Here is a 25780-nt window from a genome sequence, read left to right as displayed (position 1 = left end):
TCTTTATTACCTGCTGCACCTGCATGCCCACCTTCAACGACTGGTGCACAAGGACACATAGGTCCCATTGCATATTCCCCTCTCCTAATTTGCAGCCATTTCGGTAGTAATCCGACTTCTTATTTTTGCGTCCAAAGTGAACAGCCTCACATTTATTCAAATTATACCAGGAAGATGGATGGGGATGTTACATCCATTTTGTCAATCATAGCATTTCCAACTAAGGTACTTGAACAAAGATTGGAATGGCTCAACTCATTGTGGGTTTTGAGGCTCCTACCACCACAGTATGGGCAGAACTCGCAGGAGTGCTAAGTCCCTTGCTCCTCGGTGGATATCCTGTTGCAGAATCTGAGGAATGACAGTATGGAGTGTTCTCAAAAACACTGGAGGAAGAGGACAGTTCTTTGAGCATGGATGGAAGCCAGCAGCAGGAGCGTGGTCTCACCAGCCATCAAGGAGTTTTGCGATCTCAGGAGGGGTCAAGAAGTCACACTTTTGTGTGACAAGCTTCACATACTTAAACGTATTCTCTTGAGCAAAAATGCACACAGTAACATGCCTTCTAGCTTCATCCATTCCTCTCTTGAGGTGCCTCACATCTCCACTGACTCTCTCTCCCCCACATCTCATTGTCCTCACATGCTCATGCCTCCCTCTATTCTCTTTGTACAAGTAGGACAACACATTGACTCAGTGGTTAGCTGTGCTGCCTCATAGCACCAGAGACTAAGGTTCAATTCCAGCCTCGGGTGGAGTCTGTGGTGGAGTTCGTATGTTCTTCCTGTGTCTGTGTGGGTTTCCTCCGAGCGCTCGAATTTCCTCCAATAGTCCAAAGATGTGCAGCTTAGGTGGACTGGTCACGGGAAATGCAGGGCTACAGAAATAAGGTGAGTCTAGATGGGATGCTCATCAGAGGGGCAGTGTGGACTCAAGTTGTAACTTGAATCATATTGTTCTGTCAACAATAGTGTTTATTTTCACAGGAATAATATGACTTGAAATGTTCAGTGACTTAACTTCCAACTCAATAATTCTAATGTCTCTGCAATGTACTTCAGCTTTCCTTTACTATTTTCCAGGTGTGTTTCTAATTCCCTACACAATCATGCTGGCTTTCATTGCGATGCCTATGTTTTACTTGGAGAGTTCCTTTGGGCAGTTTGCCAGCCTTGGGCCTGTTGCAGTGTGGAAAGCTGTGCCCATGTTACAAGGTTAATGTATATTCAGCAACTTGAGCTTGTTAAGTGTAGAAATATAATGTTTAATTCATGTTAGTAAATGTAGTTTGAGGCCAGCCTTGCTTGATATCCTTTATGCCATTTGATTTAGATTCGGTTTTGTGAAGACAGATATAGCCATATAGGGCGACACTGTAAACTTCCCACTGTACTCCCATACTTCCGTACTTGAGTGCACACAACAATAAAGGATATTATAATTCTCATTATAATTCTAAACAATTCTAATTCTAAAATGAACAGACAGATGCGGCAAATGTAGTGTTTCTTTCACTCTCCGTTTAGTTAACTAGTAAATCTGTAGAATTTGTTACTCAGTCACCAGGGTCAATAATGTTTTTGTGCTTCATTTGTTATAATAACATTTTCAGTATTTATAATGGGAGTGATGGCTCCTTGAAATTTTCATTGTTTTACTTAAGTGCAGTGGAGTTGCTGAAAACAATATATACGCGTTAGAAGTATTTTTCATTGGTGCAAAGTGGTGAAGCGAATTCAAATTCTGAGTGTGCCTGTCTGTTGAGAAATATTAGTGGGAAAAGTTAACAAATTAAAAGTTTTGAGAGGGAGAAATTTTAAGTAAAAAACAGTCCAATCTCATGGATCATTGACACAGCAGTCCCTGAAGAACCAAGAAAAATAACAGACAAAGATCCTGCCGCTGATTGCCAACTCTTCTAACACAATTGGGATACATTGGATCAGGGAAGGACAATGTCCAGCTAGGATGTCCCTCTAGGTTAATGGGTACCGATGTTTAAGCTTTAAGATATTGGTTGCAAAATTTTAATTTGGACCAATGACCAGTGTACATCGTCCACTGGGGTAAAAAATAACTTTAGGTCGAAACCCCAGGAAGATGGGAAAAAGAGCAAGAAGAGAACTTGTGTTAATTAATTAATTTATTATTTGCTTTGAGATTCAGAAAATGACAAGGAAATCAAATTTTTTCATTTTAATTCATTCGTGGGACATCGGCGTTGCTGGCTAGGCCATCATTTACTGCCCATTCCTAATTGGTCGGAGGACAGTTGAGAGTCAACCACATTGCTGTGGGTAGGGTTTCCCATGTAGATCAGATGAGGTAAATGTGGCAGTTTCCTTCTTTAAAGGACATTCATGAAACAGATGAGTCTTTACAATTGACAATCGTTTCATTGGACAATAGTCATCTGTCCTTGGACTGAGATGAAGAGGCATTTATTCACACAGTAGGTGATGAATCTTTGGGATTCCCTACTCCAGAGGACCACAGAGGCTGAGTCATTGAGGGCTGTCAAATACTGAAATTGTTAGAATTGTACATTTAAAAACATCAAATGATACGGAAATAGGTCAGTAAAATGATGTTGAAATAGACATTTATCATGATCTCACTACATGGAGCAGAATTGAGGGGTTGAATGGCCTACTTCTGTTCCTATTTTCTAAGTTATCATGTTGTTTATATGTTTTACTAAGAAGTCTGATTTCTTACTAGGATGTAAATGAAGCTTCCGTATTTTAAAATTAATAATTGTAGATTTTGTCCATTGTAGTAAAGTGCTTGGCAATTTCCCCAGCTATGAAATATTCCGGAGCAACATGAAGATGCTGTGGAATAGTTGTAATAACTTATTGCAACTAAACAGAATTAGTTTCTCTGACCAGTGGAATGAATTTATAGTAAATCTTTTCAATTGTAAATCGTTTCTAATTAATATTCATGTTCCTCATTCGAATTCAAGGTGTGGGGATTACGATGGTCCTATTCAGTACAATTATAGACATCACTTACAACTGCATCATCGGCTACAGTCTGTACTACCTGTTCGCTTCCTTCCAATCACCCCTGCCGTGGTCAGACTGCTTCAGTTGGTGGGGAGCAGATGAAACATGCAGCAGGACTCCCAAAGGTACAGTGCTTACTTCTATTGGGGAAACTATAGGCACTTAGGCTGATAGCTACTTGCACCTGGTTATGCTTCAGACTCTGAGACGTGAGTTGTTTTTGCCAACAGATCAAGTCTTTTACTATTTGTCCATCTATTCACAGAGCTCCCAGCTAGGAACGTATATTATTACTATTGAACTTTGTTCAAAGAGAGTGATGTGATCAGATCTTCAGGCAGGAATTCCTGGCTGTCGGCACATTGAGGGGCTTCTGACACGAGTTTCTCTCATGTCTGCTGCAGCAATTGGTCCGCACAGTCTGAGGAAGGCAACAAAGCTATCGCTCAAAGTGCTCATCGTTTCAATGGTCAAATCTTCCAGCCATTGCGTTGTCAGGCATATGCAGGAATTGCACTTACGATGGTGACAAGGAACCAGTGAAATGCCCATCGTAAGTGTACGTCATCCTTTGCGATGTCACAGACATTGAGCTAGAGTGAGGAAGCTACTTAACCACATACTTATCCAGGGAGTGTTGGATAGATTCAAACTTGCTCCAACAATTGGGTATCTAAATAACTGGACTGTCTTTCCACACTGTATGAATTCTATAATTCTATGATTCTATATCAAACTCAAACAACTAGGACTCCCCTGCAGACCTGACTCAAATATCTCCCCTGACCTCCTTGTCTATCTAATACCACCCAACTTCCCATAGTATGACTACCTTGACCCAGTCTGTCTACCCCTTCCAATCACCAGACTGACCTGATACCAGGTATAGCCACATTCCTGAACTACTCTGACTCCCTTCCTGATCTGACTTGACTAACCACCTGACACAACTGGGACCATGACGAAACCTCTCTTCCGGTCCCTCAACCTGCTCTATTTGCCCCTCTACTCACTGCACCCACTTAGAGTCATATAATTATACTGCACGAAAACATACCCATAAGTTCAATTAGTCCAAACTGTCCATGCTGTCAACTTAAACTACTCACACCTGCCTGTACTTGGCCTATACGCCTCCAAAGCTTTCCTATTGATGAAATTGTCCAAATGTCTTTTAAGCATTTTGACTGTGCTTGCCTCCACAACATTTTCTGGCAGTTCATTCCACACGCAAACCACCCACTCTGTGTAAAATAGTTGCCCCTCAAGCCCTTTTTAAATCTTTCTCCTCTACCTTGAAAGAGTCTTTTCCTCAGCATATTTCATAAAACTATGTCCCCAGCTTTTGACTTCCCCACCCTGGGAGAAAGACTCTTGTCATTCACCCTATCTATGCTCCTCATGATTTTATGAATATCAATAAGGTCAGCCCTCAACGTCCAGTGGGAAAAGGTGTCTTCCCTTCCAGTCTACTTTCATGACTCAAAACCTCCATTCGCAGCAGTGATCTGGTAACTCTTTTCTGAAACCCCTCCAATTTTATAATATCCTTCTGCTAACAGGGCGACCAGAACTGGGCACAGTACTCCAGAAGAGGCCCCACCAATGTCCAACAACCTCAGCATGATGTCCCAACTCTTATACTCAATGGTCTGAGCAATGAAGGCTAAATGCCTTCTTAAGCACACTGTCCACCTGTGATTCAAGTTTCAAAAACTTATGTACCTGAACCCCAACCTCTAGCTCACCCACATAACCACCAACTGTTTCAAAGTGTACTGATTTAAACAGCCTAATCACCACTTACTCATCCGCACTCCTGCACCCCCCCCCCCCCCCCCACCACTTACACATCAATCTTCTGACCCAGCTCATCCTTCTACCCATCTTCCTGGTTCATTTACTTGCCCACTTTGTCTACCTATCCACTTAATCAGCTTTCACATCTACCCACAGCATGCACCTACCTATTGACTGAATTTCTAAGCAACTAATATGATACTCAACATAAAAGATATCTCCCAACACTCTGTCTCATGATGAAAAGTGCAGCATTGACTTTACATTGAACAATACAATCCCTACAGTTTGGAAACGGGCCCTTTGGCCCAACAAGTCCGCATCGATCCTCAGGCCCAGCCCTATATCCACCTAATCTACACATCCCTGAGCACTATGGGCAATTTAGCATGGCCAATCCACCTAACCTGCATTTCTTTGGACTGTGGGAGGAAACTGGAGCACCTGGAGGAAGCCCATGCCGACACGGGGAGAATGTGCAAACTCAACATACACAGTCGCCCAAAGGTGGAATCAAACGCAGGTCCCTAGTGCTGTGAAGCAACAGCGCTAACCACAGAGCAACCGTACCACCCTCCTATGAAATTCTGCATCCATAATTCATATTTCAATATACATTGATGACCCACTTTGATAATCTGATTAAAGGAATTCATTACACTTTAATGTTGGGCTTTGTGATTAAAGGAGTAGACAGACTGGTTCAGGGTAATCATACTAAGATTCGCAATTACATGCAGAGCAAGAGCCAGAGCTGGACTGTGCTGTGCGTGGAATAGACTGATTGTGCTTCTCTGTCTGACTCATCTGTAACTTTATCCATGTGCTCCAAGTGAATGGAAAGATTCAGTTAGAGTGAAACAGTGACCCTGATTATATCACTAGAAATGACAGCGTTGTTCCCAGTGATGTGTAATTCTAAAGCACATTCCACATTTTCTAGATCCACTCTGCAATCTCACTCTGGATGATGGATATTTTGAAATCATTAACACAACATGGCTGTGGGCCAACGATGAAAATTGTCCAAATGGGTCAGAAATCTCTGTTCCTCACCAGAGTCCAAGTGAGCAATACTGGGAGTAAGTACATTGCAGCAGAGAGCTGTACCTATAACCTACACAGCTGGGCAGGTAACTCCTTGGTTAGTTGGCGAATGCTCTGATTATTGAGAGTGAACTTGTTTGATTTCGATAGATATATAATTTACATCATGCATTCGTAACAAATGAACAACATAACGGTGGTCCCTTTTCTTCAGGTAACTGCAGGCAACCATTTATTTTTGTATTTTGTGTTCTTTAAAGAAAAGATTCACATCAGAATTGCGAAATACTGAACAGTTGAAATTGCCTGTGACGGATATCCCTTCCTCTGTGTTTTTATTTGGATGCAGTTTGGGGTTTAACCCATGATCCTGAGAAATGAACTGTAGAAAAAGTGTTTGGACGCAGATGTTGTGTTTAACACAATGAAAGAGTTGAATTCATTAGGAGACATGGTGTGGAATTTTAATGGAACTGAACTGCTCTTCCCCAGGATTAAGAGAAGGGCGCTTCTTATAGTGGACGGGGAACATAATTTGTGCAGCAGTGAGCACAGTGTTTAACATATCACTTTTAGGTTTGTTGACCAATCACTGGATGTGGGCAGAACCATGACTTTCACCAGCTAACTGATAATATACTTGTTAAAATGAAGGGGAACCCACCAGGTGTCCTTGCAATTTTAGCAGCTATGCCAATGGAAAGGAGAGGTGGCAAAGCTGCTCCCTTTTTCTTCCACCCCTCATCCTCCTCCACCTCAGCTACCTGCGACTGACATTTTCTTGAAAGTTCTGGTGCATTATCTGAAGGACTACAAAGATGTGTTGCTTACTGTGGATTCGAGGGAGACGCCAACTCTTAGACCAAGCTCGTGGATGGAAATGGGCAAGCACTGTCACTTGAAACTGGATTCAGAGTCATTAGAGGTTCATTCATGAGGGCAGGAGATGTGATTACCAATGCACATACAGTTGTTCACATTGGTACCTCTATTCTCAAAGCATTCCCCCGCAAAGCCATTTATGCTCTCTCAAAGAAGTTCATCACATTCTCAGAGACTAACACTTGCACTCATTCTGAGATTTATACCATCTCCCAAACGTGCTTTGTTTGTTCTTGGTTGTTTAGCACTTTCCAAAAAACAGCAGCATTCACCAGCTTTTGGCTTGTGAGGCAGTGTATGTGCACCATAAGAACTGAAACGGAGAAATATAACATGGAGGTGAGGCCTCTGCTGGTGCTTTCACTTCCTGGCCTTTGCTCGTATTCAGAGCCCACCATGCTGCTACTTGCCTTGGTCAATGATCCAAGGTAATGATTCTGAAAGGGTTATTGTTGGAGGCTACAGAAAGCTCACTTCAATTTGATTCCATAAAGAATTGAGTGGTTAGAATTTTGTCAGGTGAAGACCTATATTCACAGACCTCTTGATAGTCTTAACAACAATGTCGAAATCACTAATCTAACTTGTGCCTGATTGCTATCAAGTAATACACTGCATCTCCTTTAAGAGGAGACCCTTTCTTCTCATTAGTGGCTTTTGTTTATCATTGTAACCCGAGGAGGCCATAAATCCTAAGAAAGAGGATGGTGACAGCAAGTTGTCGCAACTGTGTTCTGGTAGTGGTTGGCACCGCTGTCTGTACAAGCCACTGTTGTGTAAGCAAACCAATATTGCCCGTACACATTGAATGGCACCTAGATCTGTCTGATAAACCCCATGCTAGCTCAATGTTTGTCTTTGTACCTATGCGGCCATGCCACTATCTTTTCACAGTACCTGTCATGGAGATCCTCAAGGCAGAACTGAACCACATTCTTAGTTGATAGCCCTCATCACCAACAAGCTACCCGCTGCCAGCAAATAACGAGGGAGATGTGACAGACATAGGCTGCAAGTCTCTGTGGCATCTTCCAGAATTTCTTGCACAGACGTGTGTGAAGAACTTCTTGTGGTGACACACCAGCTAAAGATCGAGGGAGTGGGATACATTTCAGTTTAGAAATACTCCTGAGGGCGCCTTGATTGCCATACTTTTTCGGTCCAGATCTCTCTAACAATGGGAACCAGTGACTGCACCAAGTAAAAGAGCTCTGTGTATATGCATGACTCACCCCATCTAGCTCAAAGTGGTGCCCTTGGCAAACACGACATTATTCTCCCAGGAGGTAGGTTTGTGGGCTTTGGGATTGTGAAAAGCCATGGATGTCCTCAGCAGATTCTTGGAAGGAGCTGGAGATGATTCAATAATAGACACAGACACGTTAGCACCTTTTAAGATATATTTGGACCGGTACATGGATGGGTGGGGAGCAAATGGACACAGACCCTTAGAAAATAGATGACAGGTTAGACAGAGGATCTCGATCGGCGCAGGCTTGGAGGGCCGAAGGACCTGTTCCTGTGCTGTAATTTTCTTTGCTCTTTGTTCTTTGAATTGTAACCACATGAAAAAGCTTGCAATCTTAGATCTCTCTCAATCTTGAAATCTGCCGATGTATGATAAGAAAGTGAAATTTGAGGCTCCATTTGGCTAGGTGTGGCTTGTGCTGTCCAGTACCGAGGTTCATGCTTGGTGATCCCTCCATTTTCATTTTTCAGTTTCTTCGTAACAATTGTACAACTGAGGAGTTTGCGATCACACCTCAATAAAGAAGCAGCCACTTTGCTGTGTACAGTCACATGTTTGCAAGGCTCCATGAAGACAGATTTCTCTCTTAAGATACATTACTGAACCAGATGAACTTTTAATGGCTGCGTGACGAAAATAATCCTAACAAACATTTCCTATTGTCATTTTCGCTAGGAAAATGGTTTTGAACCGTTCTAGTTCAATCGAAGAGACTGGGGACATAGTCTGGTATTTAGCTCTCTGTCTGCTTCTGGCCTGGCTGATAGTTGGAGCAGCGTTATCTAAAGGAATCAAATCTTCAGGAAAGGTAGGTGATCAATGATGACTAGAATTAATGTCAGTGACAGCGTACAGTTTTCTGGAACAATAAAACTACAATTTATGAATCATTTTGTGAAATAGCTGGTTTATCTCCCAGGTGAAGTTAACAGTGTCTCTTTGAGGAGTAGGAGATCCATAATTAATCAACACTTCAGGCCTGCGGGAGATTTGAAGATCTTTCTCCTGAGGGAAAGAAAAGCAGCAATTTCCCCCAAATCCCTGCAATGTCTCCTTCATTCTAAGGGTTACACGCACTGATATAGGGACCTGGGGGAAGTTGGGTAGCAAACTGGTTGATAGTATTATGTTAACAGTTTATTTAAACATGAATGGAAAAGTGACCTGCAGATGTGAGGGCTGACATATCTTCTTCACACCCTACTTGAACCTTCTATTTAAATGTGTTTCCATGCAAAGATTAGAAATGAACAGAATAATACTGTTTTATTTAAATTCACTATTACATTTTACTGGGGGTGACATGCTTGATACAAATAACTGCTACTTCCAGAAGCAAAAATCTAATCAGTTTCTCCATGGTCAGGTTGTTTATTTCACTGCGACATTCCCATATGTGGTTCTGACCATACTCCTGATCCGAGGGGTTACCCTGGAAGGAGCCTATAAAGGGATTGAATTCTACGTTGGAAAGCAGTTAGAATTGTCAAAGCTGGCTGACGCAGAGGTAAACACATCTGAATAATCCATGCAATTTCAGCTGGAAATTTGTCTCAAAATCTCTGTTTATTTCATGTTTCTGTTGCTTATCTCTTAGTGCTCAAGATAATTAAGAAAGGCCCAAGTGTTCATTTTGGTTTGTTGTTCAAAGTCACAATTTCAATCATTGCTTTTTGATGCAGACAGTGAATTGATGGTGGTTATTGTCCTTCATTTGAAGAAATATAGCCCAATTCCTTAATTTATTTTCATAGTCATTTGTTAGTTGCCCTGGACCCAATTATCTAGAGCTTTATCATAGATTTTTCAAAAACCTTTGATAAGGTTTCAGAGACCTTACTCTTGTCTACCTTTTTAACATGGCCATCCTTTAATAAATCCTTGTTAACTGTTGGAATAACTGCACAGAGGCTGGTATCCAGTCACCAAGTGACCCTTTATTTTCACATTTCCACAGCACATTGGATGTGGCCTGGAGTCAGTCCCTGAACTGAAGAGATTCTGAGTGGCCTGATTATTCATTGGTCAGCCAGAGCTCCCTGGTTGGCCCAGAGTAACAGCCCCAATCAAGGATCTTCTCGCCAATAAAATCCACCTGGTTCCAATCACCATAACTATTTACATTGTATTTTGTTGTTCAATTAGCTTATCTTTCAGAAAACATTCCTGTATTATTCTTTGCACTCATCTTATTATATGGTTAACTTTCCTCCAGGTATTCTATTTCCCTTTCCAGAAGGTTGGAGTTACATTTGCCATTTGTCATTTCTCAATACGCTTTTTTAAAAGCAGTATATAAATAAACAAGGTAATAAAATGTGAGGCTGGATGAACACAGCAGGCCAAGCAGCATCTCAGGAGCACAAAAGCTGACGTTTCGGGCCTAGACCCTTCATCAGCAAGGGTCTAGGCCCGAAACGTCAGCTTTTGTGCTCCTGAGATGCTGCTTGGCCTGCTGTGTTCATCCAGCCTCACATTTTATTATCTTGGATTCTCCATCATCTGCAGTTCCCATTATCTCTGATCTATAAATAAACAAGGCTTTCCTTTCTCCTGCCTTGTTCTTTAATTATTTGCTGGCATTCCATCTAAACCTGGGATTTTAGCTGCCTAAATTTTGATTAGCTTATCCTGAATTTTATCCCTTTATTTCTTAACATTTCTGAAAAGTTTCTTTGCTTCAGCTATTGTAATTTGTCCTTTGTTATCCTCTTCAGTAAAAACATGAGGCAAAGGCTAAGTTACTCCCCATTATCATCCTCACTTTTATATGAGCTCTATTCATTTTCTCTTTAAATATTTTTTTTCATGGTCAATATTTCTGCCTAGTCCACCACCATTCCTTCCCATCATAAATATATTTTAATACTCATACAGTTTGATGTCCATTTGTTACTCATTACCCTAATACTTATTATAACACAATTGTTGCTCCGTATGTTTACTCACATTTTTACTGCTTCGTTTATTTTAATTAGATTGAGTAGTGCTTCATTGTTATCCTTAATAGTGGTGATAGCTTTCCATTCCTTAAACTAATGGCACCAAACTAGTCGATCTCTCACCCTCAATAAGTTTAAAACAAAACATAGTTATCATTGTATTGTATTCAAAATCTCTTCCTAATTGCTGCTTTTGAAAAAAATGTAGAATAGGAGTGGACATGCGGATAATAAGGAGGTGAGTCATTCACTAGAAAGCATGGCTGATGTTGAAAACCATCATATCTCTTGGAGGGAGATTAGCAATTAGTTGACAGTTTCAATTGAAATCTCCCTGTGCTGATGATTTCTCCCTTCTATTTACCAGGTCTGGAAAGATGCTGCAACACAAATTTTCTATTCTCTTGCAGTAGGTTGGGGCAGTTTAATAACACTGTCATCCTACAATAAATTCCACAACAACTGTTACACAGATACCATTGTCGTCTGTGTTGTTAATTGCACTACGAGTGTGTTTGCTGGATTTGTCATCTTCTCCATCCTCGGACATATGGCTCATAGACAAGACAAACTTGTTTCAGAGGTTATCCAGTCAGGTAAATGCAGAGTCACATTTACTGTCTTTCTATTAAAATATTTCTCAACTCATAATTGCAACTGTTTGGATTTTTTGACCTCTTACTATCCACTCTGCTGAAAAGAAACATAAAGCCAATATTTTTGTATTGCACTTGTCAAGACTGGTACACAAGAAACTAAATTTGGAAAGGGAGCGCTAATTGAAACATCATGGGAAGAGATTTTTTATTTGGTTGTACTGTGGTTGGGAGCAGAAGCTGTTAGCTATCTATCTTAGCTGGTAAAAAATTTGGTCAACAGACTGACAGGTTAGGGTGTTGTCATGGGGACCACTGCAGGGATTGTCATTTTCTATGATTCATTCCTCAATGAAAATGTTACAACGTATGGCCAGATTCCTTTTGGCATATTAAAACTATGTCTCATGCTAATCTAACACTCCATCCATTCCCCACGGGACCGTTTTGCATTCTACCAACCTAAACAATTAGTCTTCCTGCTTGATTGGCAGTTAACAGTTCCTGGGTCTCCACACTACACATTGTCCAACCAAACGGTAATATTTTATCATGATGTACAAATTAGTGTTCCCCATCTAGTTTTGGTTTCTTGCATTTCGGTTCTCATGAATGTAAGACAAAAGTTTTCAAATTTGTCTCTCTTTTTGGTTTTGTATTTAAGTCCTATATCACACAGGTGAAACTTCTACCAAAAACAGTAATTCTTGGAGCTGAACAAACTGGGTTGCCAGGATAAGGTAGGGGGAATGGGTCTGAGTAGGATGCTGTTCAGTTTGGGCTTGATGGCCAAATGGCCTGCTTACACACTGTGGGGATTCTAAGTTAGTGGGTATTTTTCTTGTCCACTCTGTTGACAAATTTTGGAGTCAATTCCATTGAACTAGGGAGGGAAAAAGCAACTGGATAAGGGATGGGACGAGTGAGAAAATCAGAAATGGAGAGGAAGGAAGAGGGCAAGTGTGAAAATTGAAAAAAGGGGGAAAGTAGGGGATGCAGATGGGGCAGTAATCAAAGAATTTGAGGAGCCTGGAGGAGAGTTATGGAGATGGGTGAGTGATCATGAGAACAAATGCATAGAAATGTTGATACATGTGGGAAGCAGAGAGGAAGGTGGGGGCGGTGAAAAGATATGATTAAAAAAAAGAAAAGAAGAGGAGGGTAAAAATTCAGAGGCAAAGGCACATGGAATTGCAAGAGTCAAAGCTACAATACTCTCAGTGGAAACTGGCTAGGTTTTTGGCCAAGCAAAGAGACTGGCAAACTGGATTGGAATACCAATGGGCTGAATGTTTCTGCTCGAGGTATGAATTGTGATGGAAGTAAGCCACAAAATATCAGATCCTTTACACAAATACTGAGCAAAATATGATATATTTTAACAAATACATTTCTTAATTACTTATTGAGTGTTAAATTAAAAAGAAATGAAACAGTTTATGAATTACAGTTTTAAGTGCATTTAGTTGACCGTTTCAATTGTATCTAGGTTTTGGTTTGGCTTTCATTGCCTACCCAGAGGCTCTCGCACAGTTGCCATGGGCACCTTTATGGGCTGCATTGTTTTTCTTCATGCTGATCACTCTGGGACTCAGCAGTCAGTTTGTAGCTGTAGGTAAGAACAATTTTACTTTACTTGCTTTCCACTTTGATTAAAAGGGAGCTATTGCAGTCTGACATTTGAGTCAACAAGGGAACCCAATGCTGCATATGTTGCACAGGGTTAGGCCCTGGGGAGATTGGCCCAGCTGAGAATATTGCTCACAGCAAAATTGCACATTCTCAGGGAGTCACAATCAATATGTAAATGTATAAAGGGGACTATTAATAAGTTTAATGACTCAACCTGCATACACAGGAGATATATTTGTTTCAGATGCAAGCTCCTAAGCTCCACATACAAGATTCACTGACATGGAGGGTGACTCGATCAGCCCACGACCACTTCCATCTAGAAGGACAAGGGCTGCAGATATATGGGAATACCACCATCTCCAAATTCCCCTCCAAGTCACTTACCATCCTGACCGGGCAATATATCACTGTTCCTTCACTGTCGCTGGGTCAAAATCCTGGAATTCCCTCCCTAATGGCCTTGTGGGTCAGCCCACAGCAGGAAGATCGCAGCAGTTCAAAAAGGCAGCTCACCACCACCTGCTTAAGGGCAACTAGCGATGGGTAAGAAATGCTGGCCAGCCAGCGATGCCCACATCCCACAAATGAATAAAAAAAACTGACTTCTCACCTAGAGTATGCCGATTCAGTATGTACTCTCCTGGCTGTTTGTACGCTTATAAATAAGTTCACATGCAATAAATTTCTAGGCCAGTGCCTTAGAAGAGAAACAACAGACTTGCATTTACTATAACCACTTGATATCTTGAGACATTTAACAATGAAATGCTTTAGATCTGTAATGTAGGAAAAAACATTGTTGTGACATGGGAAATATGGCAACTGATTCTCAGACTGTAAAACCCAACAGCAATGAGGCTAAAGCCAGAAAATGTTTGGTTTTTCATGTTGATTGACAGGTATCTCCCCTGCCCTTCTACGAAGTAGGATAATTTTTCACATTCATCCAAATAAGCGTATATGGACTTGCTTTTGATATTATATCTGAGGATGGCATTTCCCACAATGCAGACCTCCTGCAGTATTGTATTGAAGTAATTTTTGTGTTCCAGCCCTGAGTGAGAAATTACTGGTTGGAGATTGTTGGTTGCGATCTTATGGTGCAGCAGATAATGAACGTATTTCTGTGCCAGAGGCTCCAGATTTAAGTGCCATGCCAGGAGCTAGTGGCATTGTTACCCATGATGCATTTTGAAACATCCTACATATTAGTCTGCATAACACATACCATAGAGAGACAGGTTCTTGTTGAGACAGATGTTTTGAAGTTCATTAGCAACCTGACTTTTTACAAGCCTACAATACCATAGAGTTACATGCATGGCCTGGGTTCTGTGCTTGTGGGTGTTACTGTGCGTAGTATGTACATTACTGATTGACTGAGCACACTACACTGAACTGATGACACAGTAACTGAAGATAAAGTGGGTCCTTTTATACTCAATGTCATGTGTCATGTAGCCAGTTTAAAGCACATCTCTGTCAGGTCTGGAATCTTTGCCATATTACAACAGTCCTGTCTGTTCTTTGGTCTGGAGGGTATGGACTTTTTGCCTGAGAGGGAGGATGACATTTGTCCCCAAAACTACAAAACGGATTAACTACTTCCCTCATTTTACTGTTCATTTCATTAGAAGCCATTATAACCTCATTGCTGGACCAGTTCCCTACCTTTCTGCGATCAAAGCGATTTTTTGTGACAGCTGGTGTATGCTTGGCACTCTATCTCCTCAGTGTCCCATGTGTAACACAGGTATGTTATCTTGCGGCATTTTAATTTTGATTTCAGATGCAGAATTCACTGGATTGATGGCTTTCATGATGTGAAAGCCTTCTATTTTGGCTCTTTGTTTTCCCTACTCGCTTCAATATTATGAAGTGTTCTTAGGGACTCATGATCCTCTATTTAATGCAGAGCCTGGGTGAAGAACTAAAACTCAGCTTTGCTGTCTCTATCTGTCATTGAGAAGATGATGGTGAGTTGCCTTTTTGAAACATTGCAGTCCACATGATGCAGGTATCCCCTGAATGTTACGGAATGATGCAAAGTTATAGGCCATTGACCCAGTAACAATGAAGGAAGGGTAATATGACAACAGCAAAAGAATATAAGAAAAAGCTACATTAGGCTATTCAATCCATCCACCCTGTTCTACTCTCCAATAAAATTACAGTTTATGTAATCATGGTCTGAACTTTGGCCTGCCCTTCCTAACTTTGGTCTCCTTTATGTGTTAAAATTCAGACTAATTTAACTTTCAATATCATAGAATCCCTACAGTGTGGAAACAGGCCCTTCAGCCCAACACGTCCACATTACGCCCTCACAGCATTTACCCAGACCTATCCCACATAATCTGTACATTCCTTAACACTATGGGCAATTCATCTTTGGACTGTCGGAGGAAACCCACACAGACACAGGGACAATGTGCAAACTCCACACAGATAGTTGCCTGAGGGTGGAATTGAACCCAGGCCCTTGGCACTGTGAGGCAGCAGTGCTAACCACTGAGCCACTGTGTCATCCTGTGATATGTATGTTGAATGACTCAGCTTTCACTACTTTCTGGAGATAGGGAATGTCAAAGGTCGATAAAGTCCTGGGAAAAGAATTTTTTCTTTTTATGCATTCAGAAGATGTGTATATCACTGACCAGGCCAGTATTTATTGCCCATCCCTAGTTGCCCCTAAGAAAGTGATGGTGAACAATCTTCTTGAGCCGCTGCAGCCCATTTGGTGCAATGCCGTTCGCGAGGGAGTACTAACATTTGATCAACTGATACCAAAGAAACAGTCATATATTTCCACGTCAGGATGGTGAGTGGATTGGACGGTAATTTGCAGCCGATGTTGTTCCTATCGACCTACTGCTTATCTGGGATTGCTTATGGTTATGGAAGGTGCTACCTAAGGATCTTTGGAGTAGTTCTGTCATGCATCTTGTAGTTGGTACACACTGCTACTACCGAGAGCCAGTGGGAGATGGAGTGGAGCTGTGGTACCAATCAAGACGGTTCTAATGTCCTGGATAGTATCATGCTTCTTAAGTATTGAAAGAACTGCCTTTTTTCAGACAAGTGCGGAGTATTCCACCACACTCCTGTTGTCATTGGTGGATAGGCTTTGGGGAAAGTGGAGCTGAGTTACTTGCAGCAGGATTGCTAGCCTCTGACCTATTCTTGCAGCTACAGTATTTAAATGGTTAGCTCAATTCATTTTCTGGTCAATGGTAAGCCACAGCATGTTGATACTGGGAGGATTTAGTGATGGTAGTGACATTGAATATCAAGTGGCGATGGTTAGATTCTCCATTGTTGGAGATGGTCATTGGCTGGAATTTGTGCAGTGCAAATGTTAATTAGACTGGATAATTCCCAGACCTTGCTACATTTGAACGTGGACTGTTTCAGTATCTGGGGAGTCGTGAATGGTGCTGAGCAATCAGCAATTATTGGCAAACATCCCCTTTTCTGACCTTAGGATGGAGGAAGGGTCATTGATGAAGCAGCTAAAGATATTTAGGCCAATGACTCCTGACCTGAAGAGCTGCTGCAGAGATGTTCTAGAGCTGAGATGACTGACCTCCAACAGCCACAACTGTCTTCCTCTGTGCCCGGTATGAGTTCAACTAACAGAAAGTATGCTCTCAAGACCCATTGATTCCAGCTTTGCTGGGGTCCTTGGTGCCACACTTGGTCAAACATAGCCTTGGCCTCAAGAGCTGTCATCCTTACTCTATCTCTGGAATTCAGCAGTTTGTCCATATTTGAACTAAGGTTGTGATGAGGTCAGGAGCTGGGTGGCCCTGGTGGAGCCCAAACGGGGTGTCGCTGATCAGATGCTGCTTGATCGCACGGTAGATGACACCTTCCATCACTTTACTGATGAACGAGAGTAGAGTGATGGGTTGGAATTGGACAGTTCGGATTTGTCCTGCTTTTTGTGTACATGACATACTTAAGCAATTTTCAACATTGTCGAATAGATGCCAGTGTTGTAACTGCACTGGAACAGCTTGGCTAAGGGAGCGGTGAGTACTGGAGCACAAGTCTTCAGTGCTATTGCCAGAATGTTGTCAGGGCCCATAGCCTTTGCAGTATCCAGCGACTTTAGCTGTTCAGTAAACAGCATGGTCAGTTTGAGTGAAGATTCACCTGAGTGAGACAATCGCTGAGCTAGTGGAATGTGGTTCAAAGTGGGGATATAGTGCAAAGAGGGACAGAGCAGCTTGAGATAAGGTCTGCTGCAAGAGGTAAGGCCTGAAGAGTAAGTGATAAATGGCAGAAGGTAAAAAACACAGATCAGGATGCCTATTCGCAGTGAGTCCTGAGGCAGAATGCTGTAAACGAAAACCCATGGCGTTCAGGGAAAAGAGTTGATTGGTGAGTAGGATTGAAAATTATTTTTAGACATTAAAATAAAAATAAAATGTTCTGATTGAGTTTAAGTCTCTAGATATTTTTTCCCATTCTCTCAAAAATAGCTAGAAATGCCATTGATACTGGTGATTTATTTCCAAGCATAATGCAATAAAGTATAAAGACAAGGGATTCCTGAGTAATTAACTAATAAATTAACTAAAATGGAGCGGTGATGGCAGAGATGGGCAATGTATTGTTGCTGCAGTATGTGTAAGATGCTGGACACCAAGGTGACCTGCATTTTCAGCAAATATTTACAACTAGTGGAATGCCAGATCCATGTTAATGAGCTGGAGACCAAGCTACATTAGGGAGGGGAAAGTTACCTGAATACTTAGACCCAGACAGCAATTACACTGCTCAGAAACACTGGAACAGTCACAGTGGGAGACAATATAATTTGAGATATTTTCGAAAGCAGCTTCCAAATCTATGATCAGAGATAATGGGAACTGCAGATGCTGGAGAATCCAAGAAAACAAAGTGTGGAGCTGGATGAACACAGCAGGCCAAGCAGCATCTCAGGAGCACAAAAGCTGACATTTTGGGCCTAGACCCTCTCTGATGAAGGGTCTAGGCCCGAAATGTCGGTTTTTATGCGCCTGAGATGCTGCTTGGCCTGCTGTGTTCATCCAGCTCCACACTTTGTTATCTCCGAATCTATGACCTCCACTACCTCCAAGATCCTCTGGAAGCCACACATCATCCTGACTTGGAATTGGATTATGTTTTCCTTAGTGTCTCTGGGCCTTGATCCTGGAACTCCCTCCCTATCAGCACTTTCTTCCACACTACAAGAGTACAGTGATTTGAGGGGGCAGGTCAGCACCACCTTTTCTCAGGCAATCAAGAATGGACAATAAACACTGATCCAGCCAGTGATGTCAACATTCCATGAACAAGTGAAAAAAAACAACAAAACCTGTGGTTTATTGCAGAATTTTCTTTTCCCCTGTCTCCATATAGAATGTAGAAGATTATTGACATTTTTCTCCATGTTGTTGGGCACCCCATTTTGCACAAGTGGTAACTCTGAGTCATGCTGCTGTCTCTGCTCAGGCTGATAGGGTCTGGTGGAATGTCCTCTCTCTGTGGTCATCAAGAAAGTGAACTCACCATTACTCCATCACCAGAATGTCAATATCCTTCCCTGGGAAGCAAAAACTGAGCTTGGCTTCCTTTTGCATCGCGTTTAGGGGTAAGCATGATACTGTGAGGCATCATTCTTGGATTTTGGTGCCCAGCTGGCCTTTAAATATGGCATCAGTAGCTTGGAAACTGGAACACCTCAGCAGTGGTGAGCACTTCCATCTCACTCACTGTGAGATTCACTGAGCAAAACATCGCAGCTTGGCTATTTAAATCCTGTGAAATGGAAGATTGTGCAAAATAACTTATTCCAAACTGTTGGCATAAAACTCCCTTCCACTGCTCTCTAACCATAAATGGGGATTTCCTGAACTTCATGCCTTTGGCATTGCTTATTTTAAATTGAGGGTTTGAATTTTAGTCTTCACGTACAGCTCATTTTCTAACACTTATTTGTTTATCCAGGCTGGGATTTATTGGATCAATTTAATTGATCATTTCTGCGCTGGTTGGGGACTTCTTGCAATTGCTTTGGTGGAACTGATTACGTTAAGCTGGATCTATGGTTAGTAGGACCTTTGTTTTTTAAAAAAGAAATGAGACAGGCTGTTCTTTCTGCTCCATCTCTAATGGCCTAGCCCTCTTGGTCTGACTGAGTTGTTATTGGGGTCAGTTTAGCCTCAGCCATTTTCTAGCTGGTCGCTGATAGAGATGTCATACAGCCCTCAGCCGAAATGGAATGAAATGAGACAATTATCAGTTCTCACCAGCTATTGAGACAGATGAACCAACAGACACGTTCTGCTTCAGTCTGTTTTCTGCATTTCTTAAGATGGCTTAGGAACTGTTTGCTTTTCTGCACCTCAGGATGGAGGACTCACTTTGCGGTCCATCGTGCCCCATTCTGATAACAGAGGCCTTTCCATCTCAAACAAGATCAGAAATTAGAGCCTTTCCTGGAGTAAGCACTGATTTTGCAGGACTTGTGGGCAGATCTTATAGCTAATCAGATTGGTGACAAGGATAAGGGTGCTGATCCCTCTGCTGCTTTAACGTGCTCATTAGTGTCAACCAGTACAGGATGAACTTTGACAGTAAACAAGTTACCCTGAAGACAGGACAAGCAAGTGATAACAAGGTGTGGAGCTGGATGAACACAGCAGGCCAAGCAGCATCAGAGGAGCAGGAAAGCTGACGTTTCGGGCCTAGACCCTTCTTCAGAAATGGGGGAGAGGAAAGGGATTCTGAAACAAATAGGGAGAGAGGGGGAGGCGGATTGAAGATGGATAGAGGAGAAAATAGGTGGAGAGGAAACAGACAGGTCAAAGAGGCGGGGTTGGAGCCAGTAAAGGTGAATGTAGAGGTGGCTTCCTCTACATCAGGGAAACCAAGTGAAGGCTTGGGGACCACTATGCGGAACACCTACGCTCGGTTCGCAACAAACAATTACACCTCCCAGTCGCGAACCATTTCAACTCCCACTCTCACTTCTTGGACGACATGTCCATCCTGGGCCTCCTACATTGCCACAATGATGCCACTCGAAGGTTGCAGGAACAGCATCTCAAATTTTGCTTGGGAGCCCTGCAGCCCAAGGGTATCAATGTGGACTTCACAAGCTTCAAAATCTCCCCTTCCCCCACTGCATCCCAAAACCAGGCTAGCTAGTCCCAGCCTCCCTAACCATTCCTCCCACCTAAAGCCCCACCCCCATCTCCTACCCACTAACCTCATTCCGCCGCCTTGACCTCTCCGTCCTCCCTGGACCAATCTATCCTCTCCCTAACTCCCCACCTAAATTCACCTTTACTGGCACCAATCCCGCCTCTTTGACCTGTCTGTCTCCTCTCCACCTATCTTCTCCTCTACCCATCTTCTATCCGCCTCCCCACCTCTCCCTATTTATTTCAGAATCCCCTTCCACTCCTCCATTTCTGATGAAGGGTATAGGCCCGAAACGTAGGCTTTCTTGCTCCTCCGATGCTGCTTGGCCTGCTGCGTTCATCCTGTTCTAGACCTTGTTTTCTCAGATTCTCCAGCATCGGCAGTTCCTACTATCTCTGTAAGAAAGCGAGTGATGGTGCCTCTCTGCTTCCTTGTTGCTCACAGGGGTAAACAGATTCATCAAGGACATTGAGATGATGATCGGGGAAAGGACTTGGCTCTTCTGGCTGTGGTGGAGAGCGTGTTGGGTTGTGATCTCTCCGTGTTTGCTGGCAGTAAGGAAATGTTATGTTTCTTTGTCGCTTAAGCAGAAAATAAACTGGATAAAATCAGTCTATTTCTGATGTGATTTTATGCTGTCATTTTAAACAGGTCATATTGGTCTGGTCAGTAGTAACATTTGCACCTCCAACGTACGGGCCTGTTGAATACCCTGTCTGGGCAATAGCACTGGGCTGGTCTATGACCATCTTCTGTATTATGTGGATTCCTGTTGTGGCCGTGGTGAGAGTTGTCCAAGCTGAGGGCTCCACCTTGTGGCAGGTAAGGAATTACTAAAATAAAACAAGGAGCCACGGCTGTTGGAAATCTGTAAGAAAAACAGAAATTGCTCGAGAAACTCAACAGGTCTGACAGCGTCTGTAAAAAGAAAGTGGAGTTACCAATTTAAGTCCAGTTTTGTAAAAAGAAACGCTGGACTTGAAATGTTAACTCTGCTTCTTCTCCACAAATGCTGCCAGACGTGTTGAGTTTGTCTAGCAATTTCTGTCTTTGCTGAGGACACACAGTGTTATCTTTGAAGTGATTAGCAACATTTTATCCAATTATGACTGGATCTTCAACATGAGAGCACCGGAAAGTTGGAGAGATGCCATAAATAATGGCTTCTCTCTGTTGTGTGTGGGCTTTATGACCCTGGAGCAACCTTGCGATGAAGTTGTGAGATACTCCCCAGTGGGCATAAATAGTACTGTGTAGGTGGAGTTAGGTTGGAGTTCTAACAGTGGCATTGAGTACAATTTTGAAAAACCGTCTCTCCTACTGTCTCACATATACATGTCACATACCACACAGAGACTGGAGTGTGTGTGTGTGTGTCTGTGTGTGGTGTAACATGTGCACACATACAGGCATACACATACGTCAACATATACAAAATTACAGAAGTAACTGAGACATATATTCTCAATTCCTCTCAATTTGTGTGCGAGAGTTAAAAAAAAACTTTTGGATACTGCAATTAATCATAATACAATTTTCAACCAACTTTGAAATTACCTTCTCGATTTGGAATCAGATTTACCTTTCAGGAATTTTTGAAGAGCTGGAGAGCATCTATATTATCAACATGATCAGTTATGAAGGAGGCCAAAATAATTGAATCAGTTTTTTTTCACTAATTATGGATTCTGCATTAACTTGCAAACTCTCATCCCTTCTATTGCTTACCAGTAATTTACTCACAATTTTTACCAAGTTAATGGTCAGTAATTTCCTGAGTGAGATTGTTCCCACTAAAGAAAGTTTGGGACTGCCCACCTGCACTCTCCACAACTGATCCTTTTATGTCAGCTCCAAATGCAGAATGACCAGATTTAGGTCTGGATTTCCTCGAGTTGGAAGTCTAATAATGGTTATAAATCAGGCAGAAATGTTTAAACCTTTTGATTTTTCTTTAACAGAAAATTTGTGCTGCTTGCACGTCAGCTCCTGATTGGGGTCCATACCTGGAAGAACACAGAGGGGAACGGTACAGAAACAAGCTTGATTCCAAGGAAGCCCCAAATTGTCTACAACTTCTGGCAACTCCTGAGATCTGAAAACTTCTAAGATAATTTTGCTTCAAGTCACCTTGGTGATGAAGCAATGATCTGTTGTCGACTCACTACGAGTTCTTCAAGGACAGTCAGCAACTCAACTGTGATGACCCAAATATGCTGTACATCAGTTATTTTCTTCTAATCTGGAATTCCTTTGTGATATGTTTTGGTTAATTTCTCCTTAAATCACTTGGATGCTGTTGAGCTATTTTTCTTTTCTTTAGTGTTATTCTTGTATTCTTTTGTTAACATTGCCCTAGCTTCTTCTTCAATACAACTGAGTTAATTTCAGTTCTTGTTGGCATTGGTCAATTGCTTTCAAGTTTTTAACTCAGCTTTGTCCAGATTCATAGTGGAAACTGTGTAGACAGAAGAATTTTTCTCATTATTTGAAATAACATGAAATAGCATTTTGCAAGGCTGTCTTTGCCTGTTTAATAAACCTTGTGCGATTAAAGTATAATCTAAAAAAAACCAACAAAATGATACTGAACAGATATAAATCTTTCTTTTGGCTTCACGGTGAATATTGCATCCAATTTTTGGCATTACGCTTCAGTGAGGCTTTTGTGAGGGTGTGGGTACTGGAGAAATTAGGATCAGTTTCTTTAGAACAGAAAAGACTGAGAGGACAGTTGACAAATTTTCAAACAAATAGATGAGATTATTACCTATAACAATTTATCATCATCTCAATGTCCTTGATGAATCTGTTTATGCCTTTGAACAACAAGGAAGCTGAGAGACATCATAGCCCGCTTTCTTATAGAGATAGTAGGAGCTATCTCCCCATTAAAAATCAGAAATAAACTTGTTTTACCTTTTAGCCACCTGTCTGTCATTCCCTATGGTGTTATCATGTCTATCACTTAATGGTTCTATTCCCATAACCCTAGAGCAGCACTTGGGCTGTGAGCCCAGAGCAGCGCAGTGAAGAAGCCATACAGCAGCACACAGGAAGCAGCCCCCAGAGCAGCATGCAGGAAACAAGCCCTGTATGGAGACCAGTGAGAGGGGACAATCCTTTCCTTATAACACTAATGTTAACCTCTTAATACATTCCTATTTTAAACTTGGTTTCAACTATGTAGTGAAGCTTTTACTTTTATCCCTCTGCTGTATCCAAGAATTGTACCTCATTACTTGTACCTAAGATGTCGCTATAAGAAGGCAGACATTGTAAAAGTGTTTTACTGTACTCCTACAATAGGGCACACATGAGAATAAAAGGATATTGTATTGCATTGTATCCCAATGTTGCTTTGCTCTTCTTACCTTAAAGGATTTCAACTTACAGTATAACAATGCTGTTACTGCGCATTGCTGTCCAGAAGGCTTTTCCCGTGTTTACGTGGTCACAAAATGGACTATGCCCACCATTTTTTTTGTAAGTGAAATGAATGGGTCCCACTCCTTTGTAATCTGATAAATGTTTCCCCTTTTGCTTCAATGGGTTTGCCTCCTGTGTGTAGTTTTAAAGACAATCCCATTCATTTTAATGTGGTCTACCAGATGAATCTCACTTTTTTGATTCCATCCTGAAAGACATTGCCGCAAGTTACTCTTCTTAAAGTTGTGCCTGAAGATACCTTCAAAGCTCAGTGGAACCTGTACCACTTCTCACTGTGTTACAGGTTGATCATGCTATCAGACTATCAAGGCAGGCCATTGATGCCTCACTGCCTCCATATCCTTCCTGGCAGGGTTTTGCAGCGCTCACTTTGTTGAGTGTGATTGAGGAAAATCACTCAGTCATCCGACAAGAAGAGGCCCTTGCCTTAGCCAAGGTGTTGTTTACTTAATAGAAACTGAAAGCCCTGCGGATGCTGTCAAAGCAAAAACAGAGATTGCTAGAAAAGCTGAGCACGTCCTCAAAAAAGACCCTGAGTTTCCAGTTGCCTGCTGCTTTAACACACTACACTGTTCCCTGGCCAAACATCTGTGCCTCAGGCTTGCTGCAGTGTTCCAGTGAAACTCAGCACAAGCTGGAAGAACAACACCTCATTTTCTGGTTCAGGACCTTGCATTCCTCTGGTTTCTATATCGAGTTCAACAGCTTTAAGCCTTGAGCTCTTCCCATGTCCTTAATGCAACCCCAAACACCAGGCGTTGCTATCACAAAGTCTGCTATTATACACAATCCATTCTAAGCCAATAACAGTCCTCATTATTAGCTACATTCACACTCCTAGCCTGATCATTACCCACTTCATTGTCTTCCAATAGTTCTTCTCTCTCTTTGGGCTTTATCCTGACCTTTCATTTACTCTTTACAGTAACTTCTGTACATGAACCAACATTTTCCTAGCTCCTATCTGAGCAAGGGTCACCGAAACATTCACTCAGATTTCTGTCTACAGAAAATAAGGAGGGCTCGCTCAATGATACAAGGCTGAGGATTTTATAAGCGTGACATTGTTAGATAAGAAACCCATAGTGATCAGTGTGGACAGAGCTGACAGGTGAACTAGGCCTGGTGTGGCTTAAGACACAGGCAGCAGTGCTTTGGAGAAGCACTGACTCAGTTAACGTGGAAGATGGGAAACGGGCTATAGGTTACAAAGACCAATGGACAGGATTTTTCCAATAGCAACGTTTCTTGTGCCATCAACTGAAGTCTTGGTGGGGAATGCATCGCTGGAGGTTATGGCTGTGCCAGAGTCACTTCAAGCTGCTCAGAACATTAAATGGCTGGAGATCGGATTTTTATCGCCAATTTGGTTCAAATCTTGCATTAAACAAAACTGCCTGCCAATCTGATTGACTAATTCTTTTGTCGCAGCAGCAGCACTGGGATTGATGGTCACTGCTGGAACCAGAAGCAACCCCCAGAGTAAAAGTGTTGGAGCTCCACAGGGGGATCTAGTAGTGGAGTCACATGGCAGGCAATGGGAGGAGAGGTTCAGGGAGAGCTGGGAGACTCAACAGCAAGATCAGGAATGTAGCAAACATGCAGATCAGCCAGACTTTGAGCTGGCAGTAGGTCTGGTGTCATTGATAGAGGCAGCCCTCTCCCTTTCCCAGCCTTCCTGCCCTCTCCTTAACATGAAGGCACACAGTTTGGGGGGAGGGGGTGGGGACGATGAACCGGGATGCTGGGCTCTACCCACCTGTAGTACACTGGACACGAGCAGATGGCAGAGCAATGGGAAGGCATGTCACAGGCTGTCCTGCCTGCAAAGCTGCTAGTGCTGGTCTATAAGAATCTGCCTTTTGTAACAATCTCCAAGACAAATCTCTTAACTACTGCATTAGGGCTTTAGTAACCTGGAAATCTTTTGTACCGATGTTATGTTGGGATGAGATAACATGGTGTGAGCAGAATTAAGAGAGAAATGAT

The 25780-nt window shown here is 42.1% G+C and overlaps 1 protein-coding gene across 3 annotated transcripts in view; it reads left to right on the top strand.

The window, feature by feature from the left end:
• The window catches only part of LOC125458774 (sodium- and chloride-dependent neutral and basic amino acid transporter B(0+)-like), a 34989-nt gene extending 11300 nt beyond the window's left edge, over nucleotides 1-23689 (top strand). For 2 of the 3 annotated variants that reach the window (XM_048544415.2, XM_048544417.2), the window contains 12 exons: nucleotides 1083-1214; nucleotides 2969-3136; nucleotides 5755-5893; nucleotides 8665-8797; nucleotides 9356-9496; nucleotides 11299-11527; nucleotides 13017-13142; nucleotides 14797-14915; nucleotides 19142-19241; nucleotides 20786-20895; nucleotides 20993-21163; nucleotides 22303-23689. In XM_048544415.2, the coding sequence (XP_048400372.2) occupies nucleotides 1083-1214; nucleotides 2969-3136; nucleotides 5755-5893; nucleotides 8665-8797; nucleotides 9356-9496; nucleotides 11299-11527; nucleotides 13017-13142; nucleotides 14797-14915; nucleotides 19142-19241; nucleotides 20786-20895; nucleotides 20993-21163; nucleotides 22303-22440 (1706 nt within the window). In that variant the 3' untranslated portion in view covers nucleotides 22441-23689. The remainder of the gene's footprint in view (nucleotides 1-1082; nucleotides 1215-2968; nucleotides 3137-5754; nucleotides 5894-8664; nucleotides 8798-9355; nucleotides 9497-11298; nucleotides 11528-13016; nucleotides 13143-14796; nucleotides 14916-19141; nucleotides 19242-20785; nucleotides 20896-20992; nucleotides 21164-22302) is intronic. The other variant, XM_048544416.2, reaches the window with a different exon arrangement.
• The last annotated feature ends 2091 nt before the right edge of the window (nucleotides 23690-25780 follow it).

This window comes from Stegostoma tigrinum, chromosome 15 (genome assembly GCF_030684315.1).
Source record: "Stegostoma tigrinum isolate sSteTig4 chromosome 15, sSteTig4.hap1, whole genome shotgun sequence".
NCBI classification, from domain to species: domain Eukaryota; kingdom Metazoa; phylum Chordata; class Chondrichthyes; order Orectolobiformes; family Stegostomatidae; genus Stegostoma; species Stegostoma tigrinum.
Note: the sequence above shows the minus strand (reverse complement) of the source record. Positions and strands in the feature narration are given on the sequence as shown.